The sequence below is a fragment of the Brachyistius frenatus genome, unplaced genomic scaffold (assembly GCF_029030835.1).
Source record: "Brachyistius frenatus isolate BFR_SWC_R1_liver_20210118 unplaced genomic scaffold, ASM2903083v1 Contig_34, whole genome shotgun sequence".
NCBI classification, from domain to species: Eukaryota; Metazoa; Chordata; class Actinopteri; family Embiotocidae; genus Brachyistius; species Brachyistius frenatus.
In genome coordinates this window covers 2,313,972-2,330,230 of record NW_027210633.1, presented here as the reverse complement: position 1 = coordinate 2,330,230, position 16,259 = coordinate 2,313,972, and the positions used below count along the sequence as shown (strand labels likewise).

At 40.8% G+C, this 16,259-nt stretch overlaps 1 protein-coding gene across 2 annotated transcripts in view; it reads right to left on the bottom strand.

Annotated features, from left to right (window-relative positions):
- The window catches only part of gabra3 (gamma-aminobutyric acid type A receptor subunit alpha3), a 95,836-nt gene that overhangs the window by 36,529 nt on the left and 43,048 nt on the right, over positions 1-16,259 (bottom strand). For both annotated transcript variants that reach the window (XM_069700637.1, XM_069700638.1), the window contains exons 3-4: positions 5,116-5,237; positions 1,172-1,239 (exon numbers count right to left, since the gene is read on the bottom strand). In XM_069700637.1, coding sequence (XP_069556738.1) covers positions 1,172-1,239; positions 5,116-5,237 — 190 coding nt within the window. The remainder of the gene's footprint in view (positions 1-1,171; positions 1,240-5,115; positions 5,238-16,259) is intronic.

Sequence of the window (16,259 nt, the reverse complement as noted above, 5' to 3'; positions counted from 1 at the left end):
AAATGCCATCAAACTTGGACATCCTTCACCTTGGACGAATCTGACTGGAAGAATGTCTTTAGCGGTCATCTTTGAGATGAGGGCCATTGTTTCCTCTGCAAACTTTGTGACAAAGCTAGTCATTGACCGTTGATCTGTGGATGGACCGTCTTGGTGCGTCGCTCTAAAATGGCTGTCGTAGACCAATGACATGCAGACTTTGCCTGGCACAGTTTGCACTGCACCTCCTTTTGTTATTTAAATTTTTTTTTAAAGGAGTTCCACACAGAACCTTTTAACATTTCTATAATATTTGCATGTTTCTCCTGTTTGTAATGTAGCATCTGATCTCACAGCACCACACACACGTTTTACCAGGCCTGGAAATAATGTGTTCTTCTTAATGGAGGTTAGCAAACAGCTTTTAGGTACATTACCGCCACCTACTGTAGATAGTAATTCAATACTACCAGGTGCCAGTATAAAAAGGCAAAAATATGTTTTTAAGACCAGGTGATAGTTGTAAAGACTATTTGATTTTTTTTTTTTTTTAATGTTTAAAAATTATTCATAAATCCAAAAACTCAGATATTGTCACTTGCTTATCTAAACAATATTGTCATATCAGGTTTTTTGTTATCGTGTAGCTTAAAGGTCAGACTGCATGTTAAAAAGAAGGGTTTTTCCTGAAGTAGCTGAATTGTTGGATATGACAGTAGCAAAGTAGTAATAAAAATACTTTGTAGAAGCAGCATTAAGCAGAGTGGAGCGCCTCATCAGAAAGCAGTTTTCTTTCAGTCCAGGAATATTGGTTTCAAATAGTCTGTCGGCCTGTGAAAATGTGAAGAAAAGCAAGCAAGAGTTTGCTTTTGGTTTTCATACCTTATTTAGTTTTTCATGGTTTTCATAATTTGCTAAACCTAGTTATAACATGAATAACAAACATGTTTGAGACTTGAAAGGCTTTGAATGAGGGAGTACGGAAACACTGCTGCAGTATTAGACAGTAAATATTGTTAATTAAAAATGTGTTCAAATCTAGTCCAAATTACGTTCTCTTAGTCTGAAAAGGTGGTTGCCTAATTAAAAAAGACAAATGTTGTCTCAGTACCTCCAAGTAAAGTGATTCAAGCCCGCTGAGATTTGATGATTCCCAGCTCTGATCAGAGTGAGGAGGAGGAATGCTACTCACCATGTCTGTGTCTGACACCGGCCCGAAACTCGTCACATAGATGTTTGTCCTCACTTCTGTCACACTCTCTGAGGAAAGAGACAACAAGCACCGGAACACATTATAGCGCAGTCTGTCGACAAACAGCTCGGCTGCAGCTCTGTCTTTGTTAAGCTGATTGTTTGTGTGCATGACGGTGAAGTCTGCCTGTTGGCATTTAACTAAGCTGCTTCACAACAAAAATCCGAGTAATCAACGGTTGGAGAAACACTTCAAACTAAGGGGGAAAAAAAGAAGATTTATGCGCACTCGGTGAAGAATTTGTGCCCTTCTGGACGGCTTAATATCTGGATTGTACCTGTTTTTGTGCGTCATTTTGTCAAATCCGTGTCCGTGTTGTTGTGCCACCGACTTCAGGGTTGAGACCACAATGCTGAACCAACAGTATTAAACAGTCCCTAAAACGTAGACTCAATCAGTGCTAGACTGCACTGGTTAAAGCATTCGGAAGGTTTCGGCCAAGGAGTTTTTTCCTCTTTTTTTTTTTTTCTTTTTTTTTTCTTTCCCCAACCTCAACTCGGAAGGAAAATGTTGCTGTGAGCGACTTCACAGATGCTTTTTTAAAATCTAACGTTCAGTGAGACTACCATTTGTTTGGCTCAGGCTTGTTCTGTCCACTGCAGCATAAAATCTGCTTTGGGCCAGGCCCAAGTCTGGAGAGAACACATCCCTTTTGACCCAACATCATTTTAGTTAGCCCGCCCCAAAAACATGTCGCAGTCCCTGAGGGGGAGCACTGCCTCCGGAGTAAAACCCAGCAGCTCAGCATTCAGCGTGTGAATATTTTTTTTACTCAAATAATGAGCATATGTTGGTGCCATTACAATTCTATACACACATTATAATCACATTAGACATGATGATGGCGGCCATTGTTGTATGAATCTGGCATGACTGTTACAAGGCTGCTCTACAGGGCCGATGTATTTATCATTCCATGTATCGTCGCACATTACGTCACAATACGAGCTCCATAACTGCTTTAGTTTAGTCACACTGATCTATAGATGATTCTTGATACTGTAATAGCAATCGGTCTGATCGTTAGACTCGGCGTAACTCAAGACTTTTAAATGTGATCTTACTTTGGTGATGTGGAAGGACTGTTTCTAAACATGTCACAAACCATTTCAATGTGGCATTAAGTAGGGCATGATGTGAAAGTCGTGACAGATCAAAATTTGCCCTCTTCAGTGTGGGCTGCACCAGCTCCTCTAGGGCAAATGTATAAAGCAGGCTCTTGGGCCTGTGGCGAGACAAATGGCTGCTCCCAGCAGTGCAACAACCAGAGAGTGATGAGGCTTTTCTCCAAAAGTGAATAGATCCTCGGCGCTAACGGTGTTCCAGATCTAAGCGACCACCCACAGGTGAAGCCTCTAATCCTTTGGCAAAGGGCCCCCCTGAAGGAGGAGATCTACTTCCACATTAATCATTCCTGCTACACAAATAGCTCTCACAAATTTGCGATTATCACAACACCAAGTCAGCAGTTTGCATGGCAGACATGGGCCGGGGAAACGGAATGAGTTGCCCCGTTTCTGTTTGCAACAATGCACCAGAGCATAGGGCAGAGCTAATAGATGCTGCTGGAAATAAAATGAAATGGCGTTTTTCAGTTTCTCTCCAGTCTGCGTGTCTGAGATGGTCCCACATGACTGTTTCTCAGAAGCACCACTGTGGCACAGAGGTGGCCAACAGGAGGAAGATTAGTAATCTTGTTCTTGTGCAGGCCGAAGCTCAGGGTTTGGACTGAGCATGCTAGTTATACTGAGTATGGTGTCTTTGCTGGAAGATGCTAATCCAAAACTTCTAATTTTACAATGCATTCTGTCAAATAGCCTAGGATTAATCAAAATGACTTTGAATATTTTAGGTTTCATAACATAAAAAAACCCACCTGTTACATAAACAAGATTTACATTAGAAATAGTGGGATGTTTTGGGTATTTCTTGCATTATAACAATAACAGTCCCTGAATTTCCTATGCTCTATTTTTCAGATCGTCTGCATTAAGAGAGATAAAGTGACAACAACCGTATAACAGCAAATTTAGACGATTAAATAATTGATATATTATTAATTAATAAATAAATATATAGAAAACATATATTTCATTTCTGACTACTGAACATAAACAGTATTTAAACTTTTCAAACAAATCTGCAGTTTAAGCCTTAATAAAATGTATTAATGTCTGCCATGTTACTACATGAATTCACCATACGACACCATATGTTCCAGCTCTGAAGCAATACTCTTATTTCCTTTTGAATAAAGTGTAATATTTCAATCAGTCAGAATAATTTTAGTTATATGTTTACCCGTTCTTTTGGCTCAGTGATAATATTCCAGAAACTTGGTGCAAAAGAAAGAAAACACCTGCTTAGTTTAAATTCAGCAATATACAGGACTTTTTTAGTCAGTCACAGTTGTACAAAAAGGAGCCCATCATGACCGTGAGGCCTGACTGGTGCAGGTTCATCATCTCCTCGCCCTTGGAAATGTGAATCTCCGTGCAGAGGCGGAATATGACATAAACGACCTGCATCTGGTTTCTGCTGCCACAGAGCCCGGGTCATTCAGCCTAGTGGATCTCAGTCCGATAGGCGCCCTCGTGGCTTCAGCAGCAGGCAGCTGAGCAGAAATGGACATTCCAGCTGGCTGGCTAAGAAATGGCAAAGCCTGCTTGAGCATGTGGACTTGCTGTTATGCAGTTTGTTGGCCGTGGGGGGCAAATATTCGGATTAAATGGCATCAATTAACGGGATTTCCACTGACATATGTGCTTATTTGCCATTTCGGCGTGACTGAACAAAATCTTTCACAGAGGGGAGGGCACATTTCCATAATAGTACTACACAATAGTGCCCTGACTTCATTGTGATCCCGGTGTCGGCCTGTCATCTTGTAAGTTAGCATGCTTCATACTGGCCACGAGCAGCAGTAGATGCTGACTGTTTGGAGTGATGAGGTCCAAAAACTACAACTGAAAATGAAAATATATAAAGATTTAACAGCAGCAGCACTAGTGTCTGACAATAATAACAGCTGCAAGAAACTGTCAGTGGATTTTATTTGATTTCATCAAACCTGCAATGATTATTTGTCTTGTCATAGAACTTCACTTCCCATAATGTTAGACTATGCAAATAGGAAGTATAATGCACCTGTGTTTAGTGGTAAACATCCTGTGAGTTACAACTTGGGCTCTGTTTTTTAGCCCTCATTTGTTTGTATTTTCTAAGTACGGCAAATTAGATACGAGTAGTCCTATTTGCGGCTTGCGCGTGTCTGCACTCTGCACGGAAGATCAGAGGGAGTGTGCTTAAGGCTTTGAAGTACCTTTATAACCTTCATAAGGTATGTGTCAGGCACCGCTGCTGCAACTGCTGACTGTGTTGATAAGCGGGCCAAGTCATCGTGCCAACCCTCAACTAACTTGCACCCTGGTGTTTCCAGAGCACCGGCAGGCTCCTGTCCCTCATCTAGACAATCAGACGTGTCAGTTGTGCCACTTTTACTAAAGCTACTTACACTGAGAAACTGAATTAAGCCAAATTAGAAAAGTATGCAAATTCTATCCATCAAATTAATTAATTTAGTGAAATGCTGGGTCATTAAAAGCCTCCAGATTTTACTGCTGAACCCTGTGCAGCACATTTACTTCAGATTTGATGTGTTTATATTGTTTACAGCAGCATTATAAAGGAGGCACATATTATTAAAAGAGAAACACTGCTTTCTAACAGCTGAAAGGATATAAATATCTGTGACAGTTTGTAATGCCTAAATCACAGTTTCATTGTCTCGAAAGTGGTTTTCTGCAGATCCTTACCGAGACCTTTTTTTTTTAATTTTTAATTTTTGGTCGGTGTACGTCTGTGATTTATCAAACATTGCTTACCTCCTAGCCCAGGGCGTAGCCTGTTGTCATATCCATCCAGCAGCCTGTCTAAGATCCGGGTGAAAATGGTGATATTGTCTTTACTATCATCAGGCAGCGGTTCTCTGTGTCCGACTACTGCCCTGCAGGGAGAAACGTGGAGAGGAAGGTGGAGTCAAAAAGATGGAGCGGATGTAACAAATGTAACAGAAACGCTGACACGTTGTTGCATAATTAAAGCAGTGAGACTCGCTTTGCCTTCAGTGGTGGGAAAACCTGCTGTTTGTTTGCATCAGCCACTGCAAAGACAATTTATATTCTTACAGTAAAGTGCAGCTTTATGTGCATTGACGCTTCACCACACACATTTCATGTTCATGATTTATTAATTACACATAAATTATGGATACCAGCTTTTTATAAATGGATGACATCAAATTATTTTCAATTGATCAATGTTATTTATAATGGAGAATCACCATGGAGCATAGTCCCATTACACTTTACAGTTACAGTAAATAGATTAATAGGCAGGCAATGTTGCTTACAAATGCATGGAAAACAAAAAGAAAGCATGACTAAGGGATATCAGGGTCATCTGAGCCGGCCCTGATTTTAAGTTTAATCTAAAAGATTTTGTATTTGAAATATTAATGTTTGGAAACGGACTAACTGTGAATTTAATTAAGATACAGCATAGAAAGCAATCTGTTTCTGTTGGGGGCTTTAGGTCTAATTCCACCTGCATATTAAATATTTCTCTCCCTGAGAAAGTGTTATGTCAGAGATCGGCCTCGGGCCTCGATCAATATTTGAATAATATCGTCTGGTTCTGTTTGTTTTGTTGTCTTAACAAGCTGGAATCTCCAGTTAAATTGACTAAAATAGTCAAGTTATGCTAATTAATTGTTTAATGAAAAAGGAAATACTCAGCAGCGTTTTGTCGGAGAATTCATCATATGCTATCAGCCGCTGGTTATTAATTTACATGGCCCACAATCCCTCGGCAGAACAATATTGTGGTGAGACAAAAAGGCCACTATACTGTAGGTGGAACGCTGATGAGTTAATGAGTACACTCTTTAATTAAACTAAAATCCCCCGAGGAGCTGACCTATAATATCCAAGTAATCTCCATGTCCTGATGCACTATCGCAGGCGCAGCCTCGCACCGCAGCTTTAAGGAATTTAGGGCTTGAAGAGAATCCCGAATTTTCCCTGAGTGTTGCTCAAAGGGAATCCCACACTCACAACAGTAAATCTGCTCTTAGAAGGGGCTTTCTGTAGCTTAATGTGTCATAATAACGGCTCAATAGAAGAGTCCACCTGAGCTTCAAGCCTATCCATCAAAACACTTACTGGGTGAAGGTCGCCACTTCAAATGTATGCAATTGTAATTATCATCAGCGCGGGCTGTTTGGGAGTTCAAAATGAGATTCCTGTACAGAGAAAGCGTCATAATTTTGAGGCGTCTGGGCAAATGACCAGCCTAGCTAAGTGGCTATTACGAGGGCATATGTGGGCGATAAATACATATTAATTAAGTATCGGGGCTCCACCGCCACTTCCTCTATATCGTAATGGTTACCGTGGCGTCCAATAAACCAAGACATAAAGATTTATGAAGCCCCAAAACAGAAAGATAAAGGTTTTATTTTAGGGAAGATGAAAAAAGTAAACTGTGCCAGTAATACATTATGAAGTGCTGAATGCATCATTAATACCACTTCAGTGACTATCAGGCCATTATACGGCCCAAATATTACACAGAACATGTTGTTGTTCATGAAGACGCTCGGTTGTGATTGTGAGGCATGCTGAAGGGTCCGCTATTCATTTATCAATTAATTAAATTGTTTTAACACATTTTTGCTTTCACCCTTATGAAGTGGTTGTATTTTTAAATGGAGCATTTTTGGATTGATTATTTATTGAAGGCTTTAATCTTTAAAATCAAGGCCAAATCAAAACTCACTTTGATACTTTTTTTTCAAGCCATTCAGTGTGTTCCTCATTGAATACAGTTCAATAACTTTCTCGCTGATGATACAGTTGTATACAAGCTGTTCAGATCTGCTAGTAACTGGAGCTCAGCAGCTTCTCTCGCTGTCCTGCTCACTGCGGCTCGGCGTGTCTCATGTTCAGTTAACCCTCTGCCTCCTTTAGTAATAATGGTACATGTAACTAATGTAGTTTATTGGTCGTGATGAAAGCGAAGCTCAGATAATTGGAAGTGTGGCTCCGCATCGTTAACTTCTACAGTGCTCAGGAGCCAGGTTTTGGCCCCTCTCTTCATGCAGTAGCATTTCCTAGCATGCCTTAGTAAATAATGTTGGGTAGAAATTGTATTTACTTTTGATTAAACCGGCAGTTTTTAAAACATTTCAGTGAGGACAAATAATGATGTATAAAATGGGCTACCATTCAAAACCATAAATGTACAACATGGGAACATCTCCTGGTAAAGTAGGATGCAGCTGTGGTGTCCTTCCTACAGAATAGTAAGATGTAGCTTGCAGTAGTAGGTAAACTCGACATAAACTATTTCATTTTTTTTGAAAAAATAGCAATATATTGTCAAAACTCAATATGTCACGAAGGCCTAGAAGAAGCCACAGGAAGCGCAACGCTGTTATTGTTACAAATGCATCTATACAACTATTTGGGCATTTTTTTTGGACATTAGCTCAGTTTTCAATGATAAATGGGTTACTGGAGGTTTAATGAACTGAGCTGTTAAATAAAGAGCTGTAAGTGACATACTGCACACCTTTACTGTATACAGATTTCACTTGCAATTATTCATGATTGACTTCTTGTTTGTTTGGCTGCACTGTAAACTGACACCAGTTGTTCTCGTGTCGGATTTGTGGCAAAGCAGCTCAAAGTGTTGCAGTCTTGAACTTAGAGTAGATATTGCCATATCAGCCAGAAATAAAATGTTAAGGCTTACAACTTTAAGAAGGAAGGAGCAGTGATAAGCCAGATGATGTCAGATACTTGAGGCTCAGTAACTCCAAAGCGCACTCCACTGAGACTGAGCCTTTTAACACGAAGCTCACGACTTGCACCTCATCGAGGAGGGCACGGTTTGAAATATTCTGGTTGTCAATTGGGTACCTAACAGTATAATTGAGCTCTAGCAGAAATATGTTAAAATATGACAGTGTACTCCATAAATATTTGAAAGAAATATAGCGGATATTTCTGGATTTTCATTCATGCACCTTATCAAAAATTGACAGGCATTCGTGTTTGAAGCAGTCCCGAAAAACACCAAATACAAAAAGCTTTTGAAATGTCTGAGTTTGAATTGTGGTAGGTAATATCTCACTTAACATGAATCATATATCAAACAAAAAGCCTCTGTGGCCCCTCTAACGGCACCAGTGGAAATTCAAAAATTAATGAGAAACCTTTAGTCCCCGAGAAACTGTTCTAGCGACGTCTGTCCCACACTAACATATCCACTTCAGAAAAACAACGCAATCGTGTAGCATCTGTGTTTTGACTGAAAAACACACACACACACACACACACACACACACACACACACACACACACACACACACACACACACACACACACACACACACACACACACACACACACACACACACACCCTAACCTGTTTCAGTAGGAGCCAGCTGTTTAAATCCACTGATGAGGACAGAGAAATGGGACATTCCCTCTAAATTTGACATCATTTTTGCTTTAAACACAGGTTTCATAATCACGCCAGCTGCTAGCTTTACTTCTTCAGTCCCCTTCATTATTCACACTGCCTCAATACCAGCACATAAATACATAATAAGAAAAGAGGGAAGGACAGCACAGGCATTATATTCCTGAACTATTCACACTTAATGAAAAGATATTTGTAGAGAACAAGTCTCCTGTCAACAGACGACAACTTTGTTGGAAAAGAGAAACGGACTGCAGGTGTAAACACTAAAGATTGTCTCATTTCAATATACAATGCTAAATTTGACATATTCTGCCTTTTTATTAAACATTCATATTGGTCATGGGCTGAGAATATAAATAATGTTCATTATTAATAACCGGCTGGCTGTCTGATTGCATTATTCTGCGGGGCTCCTCTGAAGCCGAAGTTTGATGGTTTAAAGTGAATTGTGAGTATTTGATCATGAGATGAGTGATGTTTACCAATGCTGTCTGATGCCAGCCTGTTGGTGAAAGGCCCCTATTCATCATCACATGAAAACAGCAACAACAAAAATACGTTTTTTTTTTTTTTTTTTCCTTCTTTTTTCTTCTTTCGTTGTGAGATTTCACCACACTTTTTAACATGTGGTTGCAAGAAGACATGAAGGGGAAGGCTTAGCTTGTTGCACCAGTTTGGGCGGGACGAGTTAGACTTTTATGATTCTTGTCGACCACATTCACAACATACATCTAGGGAAAGGGGGATCTAATGAAGTGCTCTGTGAAGCAGACTTTGAGACATTTATTGCAAGTGATCAGTCTGCTGTAAAAAAACGGTTATTAGTTTTTAATGGAGTTTGGTTGTACTCAACCTGAGCTTGAGCAGAGGTTTAATTAGGGTAAGATAAAACAGCTGTGTGTAAAGATGACATTAAAAGGATAAAGCCCAGGTGTTACAAATAACATTAACAATGGCCCGGTTATATTGTGACAGTGGCCTGAAACTAAAGCAGCTAAATGGAATTTATCTCTTCTCCAAAAGAAACTGTGAAACTGAGGCCTAAAGTATGTGGACATCGATTTCCACGAGACTTCTTTTTTTTTACATTTTCCTTATGACTTAATTACAAAGGGATCAAAGACTTCTGAGACATGAAAAGAGTGCAGTACAGTAATGCGCATGGAGCAGGGGAAGCAATAACTGTCATGAGTAAGTATTTCAACGAACGGTGTTAATCAACATCAGCCCCCGTGTTACACAGTGTTTTTGATGAAGTGACATGGATAGAAAGTTATTGCTTCCTCCTGCTCTGTGCGCATGAAAGTGCAGCGCTCCATTTATGTGCAACAGGAATAGTCGCAGAACGTTTTGATTGCATTTCGTATATTGAAAAGATAAACAACTGGCTGCTTTGCTTCATTTTTTAATTGATTGGTCAAATCAACTGGAAGACTTCTCATTAACCTTGTTATCCAGTGTGTGACCTTCTGTCAACGTGTCTGATGATTGGCTGTTTGGCATGCGGTCGCTAGCCGCCAGAGGCCGGAAACAGACTCACTCAGACTTTTCCACTGTAAAAAAACATGTTGTTGTTGTTTGTTTGCAGAAAGCACACAGTGCTGCAGAAACTGACCAAAGTCTGGCATTTTAGTTCACAAAGACTGACAGCTCATGACAGGAAAACGACTGCCACGTCCAACAACACTTCAAACGTTATGGAGCAGTGGATAGTGGACAGTGTCATCCTCAGGCAGAGTTTGATTGAGAGACAATCAAAAAATAGTTATATTTTGCACAAGCTGTGTGTGTGTGTGTGTGTGTGTGTGTGTGTGTGTGTGTGTGTGTGTGTGTGTGTGCGCTTGCAGATACAAATCATAATACATACAGTCATGTTTTAGTAAAATCTTTAAATTGTAAATTAGTTTTAATTTAGTTTATTTTAATGCGTCTTTCCTAATGTGTGATTGCCTTTTTATAATTAAATTCATTTCGATGCACTTTTTTGTTGTGGTATCACTGACATGGTTGCAGGATAAGGCAGGAGAACATTAAACCCAACACTGCTATAGTCAGATTCTCTGATGGCATCACTAGATTAGATGGAGCACATGGAAAATGAAGCAATTTATTACCGTGTTCACAGACTTTGTGAGAAAGTTTATTCTCTCTGAAGAAGACTGGAATGCTACCCTGTTTCTTAATTAGCCATGTTCTGTAAAAGTCATCTTTTTAATTAATTATTGCTCAGTCCCATTTCTGAAAGGCTCCAGATTTAAAGCTCAACTGAAGGAGATTGTTTCTCTTTCAAAGACGAGAGGAAAAAATATTCAGGAGATTGTTGATGTAGGCATCAAAGGTCTTTGATACACCTCTACATTTATTAGTGCTCATGGATGTTGCAGACCATGAAGTAGTCAGGTCCTATTTCCTGCATGGGTGACTGGCAACTTGAACAGGAGAACGTGGATGCAGACTCGACTTTGTGTGTGCGTGTGCGCTGCTGGATTAGTGGAACGGGCATGTACGGAGTGAGTGGACGGGCGTACAGCCAAGGTTAGTACACTGAACCGGTGTGACGGGTGAAGGATTGCGGTCTTGGCCGGGGAAGAGATGTAGCGGTGGTCTCTCAGGGCACACAGGCGCCTGCTGCCACCCAGGTGGTGTGGAGTGAGCAGGAGGGGAGCTGGAGGCAAGTCAGCGGTGATGAGAGCTGTTCGGGTGGCGGCCGGTGATGAAGATGCCTCGTGAGCTGACAGAGTGACGGCAAACAGACTTTGGAGAGGAAGAGTAATTGCGCAAGCTTAAAGTTCAAGTGTGCTGCTTACGTACAAATGTGTGTTTCATTCAGTGGCTGATCTGTCCTGTTTCATGAGGCCAATTATTTCATCCTGCTGCTGCGGCATGTTGAATATTTGAAGCAGTTTGAAACAATTTGATTAAATCCTCTGCGCGCACAGAGGGGCCCACATTTCATTATCAGCTAAAGAGCTCTGAGGTGGCATCAGGAGAGGACGGAAGAAAAGGTGGCCAATTAAGATCTTTATATAAAACTGTTGCTAAGCTGGTGAATGTTCTGCTCCTCTGTCGCACACATTGGAGCTACAACCTAGAACTCCCATGAAATGGTATTACCTCCTTAATGTGATGTGTTTCTATTTAAAACGGGGTGTCTGGGAAATACATGAGAAAGTGAGGGATTAATCTCAAATTTAAGCTAATGGGCTCAGAAAGTCTGATTAGACGGAGCGGTCAGAAAGGTGAGGCTGTTGTGAAAACTGTCGAGACTTAATTTGTCGGACTTTATAGTTGACACCCACTGGTGCAGCATGAGTCACCACTGAAGATGCACTGTTTTCAAGGAGGTTCGATTAGCTTTGACCTCAACACATCTAAACAAGACAAGGCCGTGTTCAACCCCGTTTTTAAAAAAAACAAAACATGCAGCCCTCTCCTTTATCTTAATGAGGCCGGTCTGGTGACGCAGCAGGTTCGTCCCAAGAATTAAGAAAAAAAAAGTTGTACTTGGCTTAACTTTGGTTGGAACACGAGGAGACATCATCTGACAAGATGCTGCGTATATGCCACATAGTACACAAACACTGTATTTGTAGTGTTAACCCCACAATAGTTGTGACAAAAGGAAGGTTTTCTTACTGAAACTGGATCTCCTGAAATGCATTTCATATTCCAGCGGTACCACAGGAAACCTTGAATAGTAGAACTTTAGTAGCGCTTAAAATGACACTTACTGATAGCACTTTGTAGTTTGTAAAACGGGATGTACTGATACTGATAGCACTTTGTACTGTAGTTTGGCTTTCTTGAAGAAATTGTATTTCCTTGATTCTTGTTGTTCTGGGTTTTGTACCCCCATGGTTGAAATGCACTTATTGTAAGTCGCTTTGGATAAAAGCGTCAGCTAAATGAAATGTAATGTAATGAAACGCAGCCCCCTGGGTTCATTTAATAGGCTGTAGCGCCACTAGCGCTGTATACGCTACTTTTGGTTTGTCCCATTAAAAAAAAGTGTGCCCGACAGGAAATGTAATGCGCTATATAGTAGAGCTGCAATCGTAAAAAAAAAACAAAAAAAACAATCTTGGTTCATGCTACTGTGCGATCTCATTTTTATATGACAATGATTCTGCTGGATTGTCATTTGGGAGACCAGCTACATCGAAACAAGCGCTCCCACTCTCCCTCAACCAATAACAAAGTTCTGTTACACCACAGAGAGTCAGTGAGTGAGTGAAAGACCTCGATGAAAGGATAATGCTCACAAAAATACTGGTTCAAAAGTTAAATAAGAAACGACAAGAGACGAAGGCCTGGAACACACTGCCTGCATGGTGTGTACGTTACCTTTGTAGTGGATTATATTCATATTCGGGGCTCCACTTTCTGTCTAGCAGAAATAATCAAGATTTAATTTGAATGGGCTGTATAGGCCTATATGCAAGCGATCAGTCAACATAGTCTGAACCATGACTTCTGCATTCAGGGATTTCTTTCAATATCTTCCTGGAAGTACACAAAGACCAGCGCTTGGTCTATAAGGATATTTATTGAACAATATTTACACCAAGAATAAACTATATGAATATATATTGTAGTGTATGGATCATTGATTTGATTTTTTTTTTGATTTTATACACTTTATTAATCCCCGAGGGGAATTTGATGTCATTAACAGGATTTCTGAACTATAGCGGAGTGATGGTGGGCATAATAATAGTTATGTTATTAAGCTAGTTCCTGACGTAAATGAGAGATTATGAATTTAGAATTGGATAAATCGGCTAACAGATATCAACCCAATGGATCAAAGTACTCGGATGGATTCTGCCTACTGGAGGTGGTCCCGGTCGTCCAGACGAGCCTCTTTCTTGCAGACCTCCATGCAGATGTTGAGGGCCTGGAGTTTGGCGTCGTGCTGTGGGTGTTCACTCCCACACTCTCACTCCCGTTGGTTGTTTAGGATCGACGACCAGGGTGCAGTGATGAAGCAGCTGTCAGATTTGGCAAAAAGGATCTTCTGAGCTTTGTCCGGGCTGATAGATGACTGTATTTATCCTGACTAGATTACCAAAAATACTTCTTATTAGCGGAGCAGAGAGAGAGAGAGAATAAAACAACGGCGTTGTCGGTTGCAGGCAATGATTAAACTCAATTAGTCTCAATTAAAAGTACGAGTTCTTCACCTGGCTTAAAGTTTACTTGGGTTTGATGAGAAATATAGAGCGTGGTAACTCTAAGACGATCGGAAAGTTTGAGATTAATTTAAACAGACAGCGAATCATGATAAATATTTAGGTTAAAGAGAAAAAACCCTCTTCAGTCTGAGGTTTACAGTTTTATGAATGGCCAGGCTGGAGGCGGGGTCAAGTGTCCGACACAGTGACCACAGGGCAGCAGACATTAGTGGTCTGGATAGTTTCACCTTGTGGGGCTGATGGAAGGGTCAGAGGTCAGCTGGTTCACAGCATGAGACAGAGTCAAACCCCAGCTTTAAAGGGGAGTTCATGTTTATTTATTCGGCATGGTGCGTTTTATGACGTGAAGGCTTTTGGGAGTTTATCTGTAGACCAGTGGTGTCCTTCGTTGTAAGTTCTTGTGACTGCAGGACGACCTGATGCTCTATGTGCTGAAGAGGATGTCTTGCTACACCTTTCACGCACTGCTCCGCTGCAGCTTGGTTGCGCGGATGTATTCACACCGGTTGTGTGTCGGCTGCAGTGCTGCGGCTCTGATCATTGAGTCGATGGGTTTCCCTTCGATAATGGCCATCGGCGTTACATTTTTCAGGTCCGCCAAGTGATAAGTTGGAACCAAAAAGCAGTCATGTGATTTCTGTTTACCTCATCCAGAGCAAGAAACACAATATACACACAGGGCACTCACACCAAGACAGAGGAGCGATACAGAGAGGGAAGGAGAGACGTAGCAGCAGTTAAAAACCCGGCCCGCATCTGGTACGGTATCGTCGTGATATAATTGGAGCCTACACTGGTTTTCTGCTATGATTATACAGTACAAATGCGATCATGGATTGTTTACCTGTATGTTTCAGGGTTAGGATCTGTAGTCTGTAGTTTTTGAAGATTTTAAGTCACCAGTGTTTGATTAGACTCAGAAGTAGCATTTCATTGATACGTTTGATCTGAAATTTACAAGTTTTCCTTGATTAATCTCAATATTTATATTATTATAAATATTTGACTAGAATATCTTCTATCCCATATCAGACAGCATTTTGTATTGTCTTCTGTATCAGGTAAATTAAAACAATAAACATTTATATTGGGGAAAAGAATTGAAAGAATCGTGATCTCAATTTGAAGTTGTAATTCTTATTTTATCCAGAATCATGCAACGTTATAGTGTATTTATAGTACACAGGGCATAATTGCAGACGCAACAATATCTCTAGTTGTTTTGCATCAATTTTGGTAGTTTCATAAAGTCGTTTATAAGTGCAATACTAAACTGTTACTCTGTAAAGGTTGGTAGCTTGGAAAGCTGTTGAATACTGATAAAAGGAGAGAAGGAAGGAACACACAGTCTCTGTGATTAACTCCCCTCCCAACAAACTTTTAATCTCTCTAACATTTGTCCGCCGCCGCCGCCGCTCATGCTTCCTGAATTCAAAGCGGGCACCTCAGGAAATGCCCCGGCATCCTCGGCCGGCCTACCTTGTCTCTATCTTCAGTGTGCGTCACCCCCGAGCCGCTGAATGACTGATAAGAATCCTGATACGCATCCACCGCTAAAATGCCCCGACGACGCACCCACTGAACCGCCTTGCTGCTGAGAGCCAGGGGCCACCGAACTCGAATGGAGGGGGATTAGTGAGGCTGCTCGGAGCTTTGTGGAAAAGATGTATTGGAAGTTGATGATTTTTCTTGACTGTGGCTATTTTTTTTAAAATTTATTTAAATATATGGCTGCACATAGTAAATTCCTGTCATCTAAATCCCACAAAGAGGAAGGAGGCACCGGGGAGGGGACGTCTAATTAGCCCATTGTTGATTAATAAATAGTAAATTTGAAGCTTGAATTTATGCATGAGGTAACCTTTGCAACATAACTAATCTTCCTCACCAGATCCTCCCTCTCACGTTCTCTCCCGGTCTACCAACAATGTATTGATAATGTTATGCAGCAGCATATTATGCAGCATATTATCTCTTACCAACGGATGCCTTGTATCATTCACAGCTTTTACAATGTGGCTGATTTTTCTTTGTTTGCTTCTTTATTCTGTCTTCCACTTGCCTGTTGTGAGCAGATAATATGCACCGGAGAGAAGATGGAGTGGGAGGGTGGGAGGTGGAGGGTGAGGGGGTGGGAGGGGGTTGTTGTAACAGCTATTACATACAGTAGTTGTGGCTGACTCCAGGGGCGACCGCATCATCTGCAGTCGTTCCTCGAGGACAAAATTACTCAAGTTACATCTTTTATCCACTTTGGTTTAAGTATTTGAGAATAGCTGCTC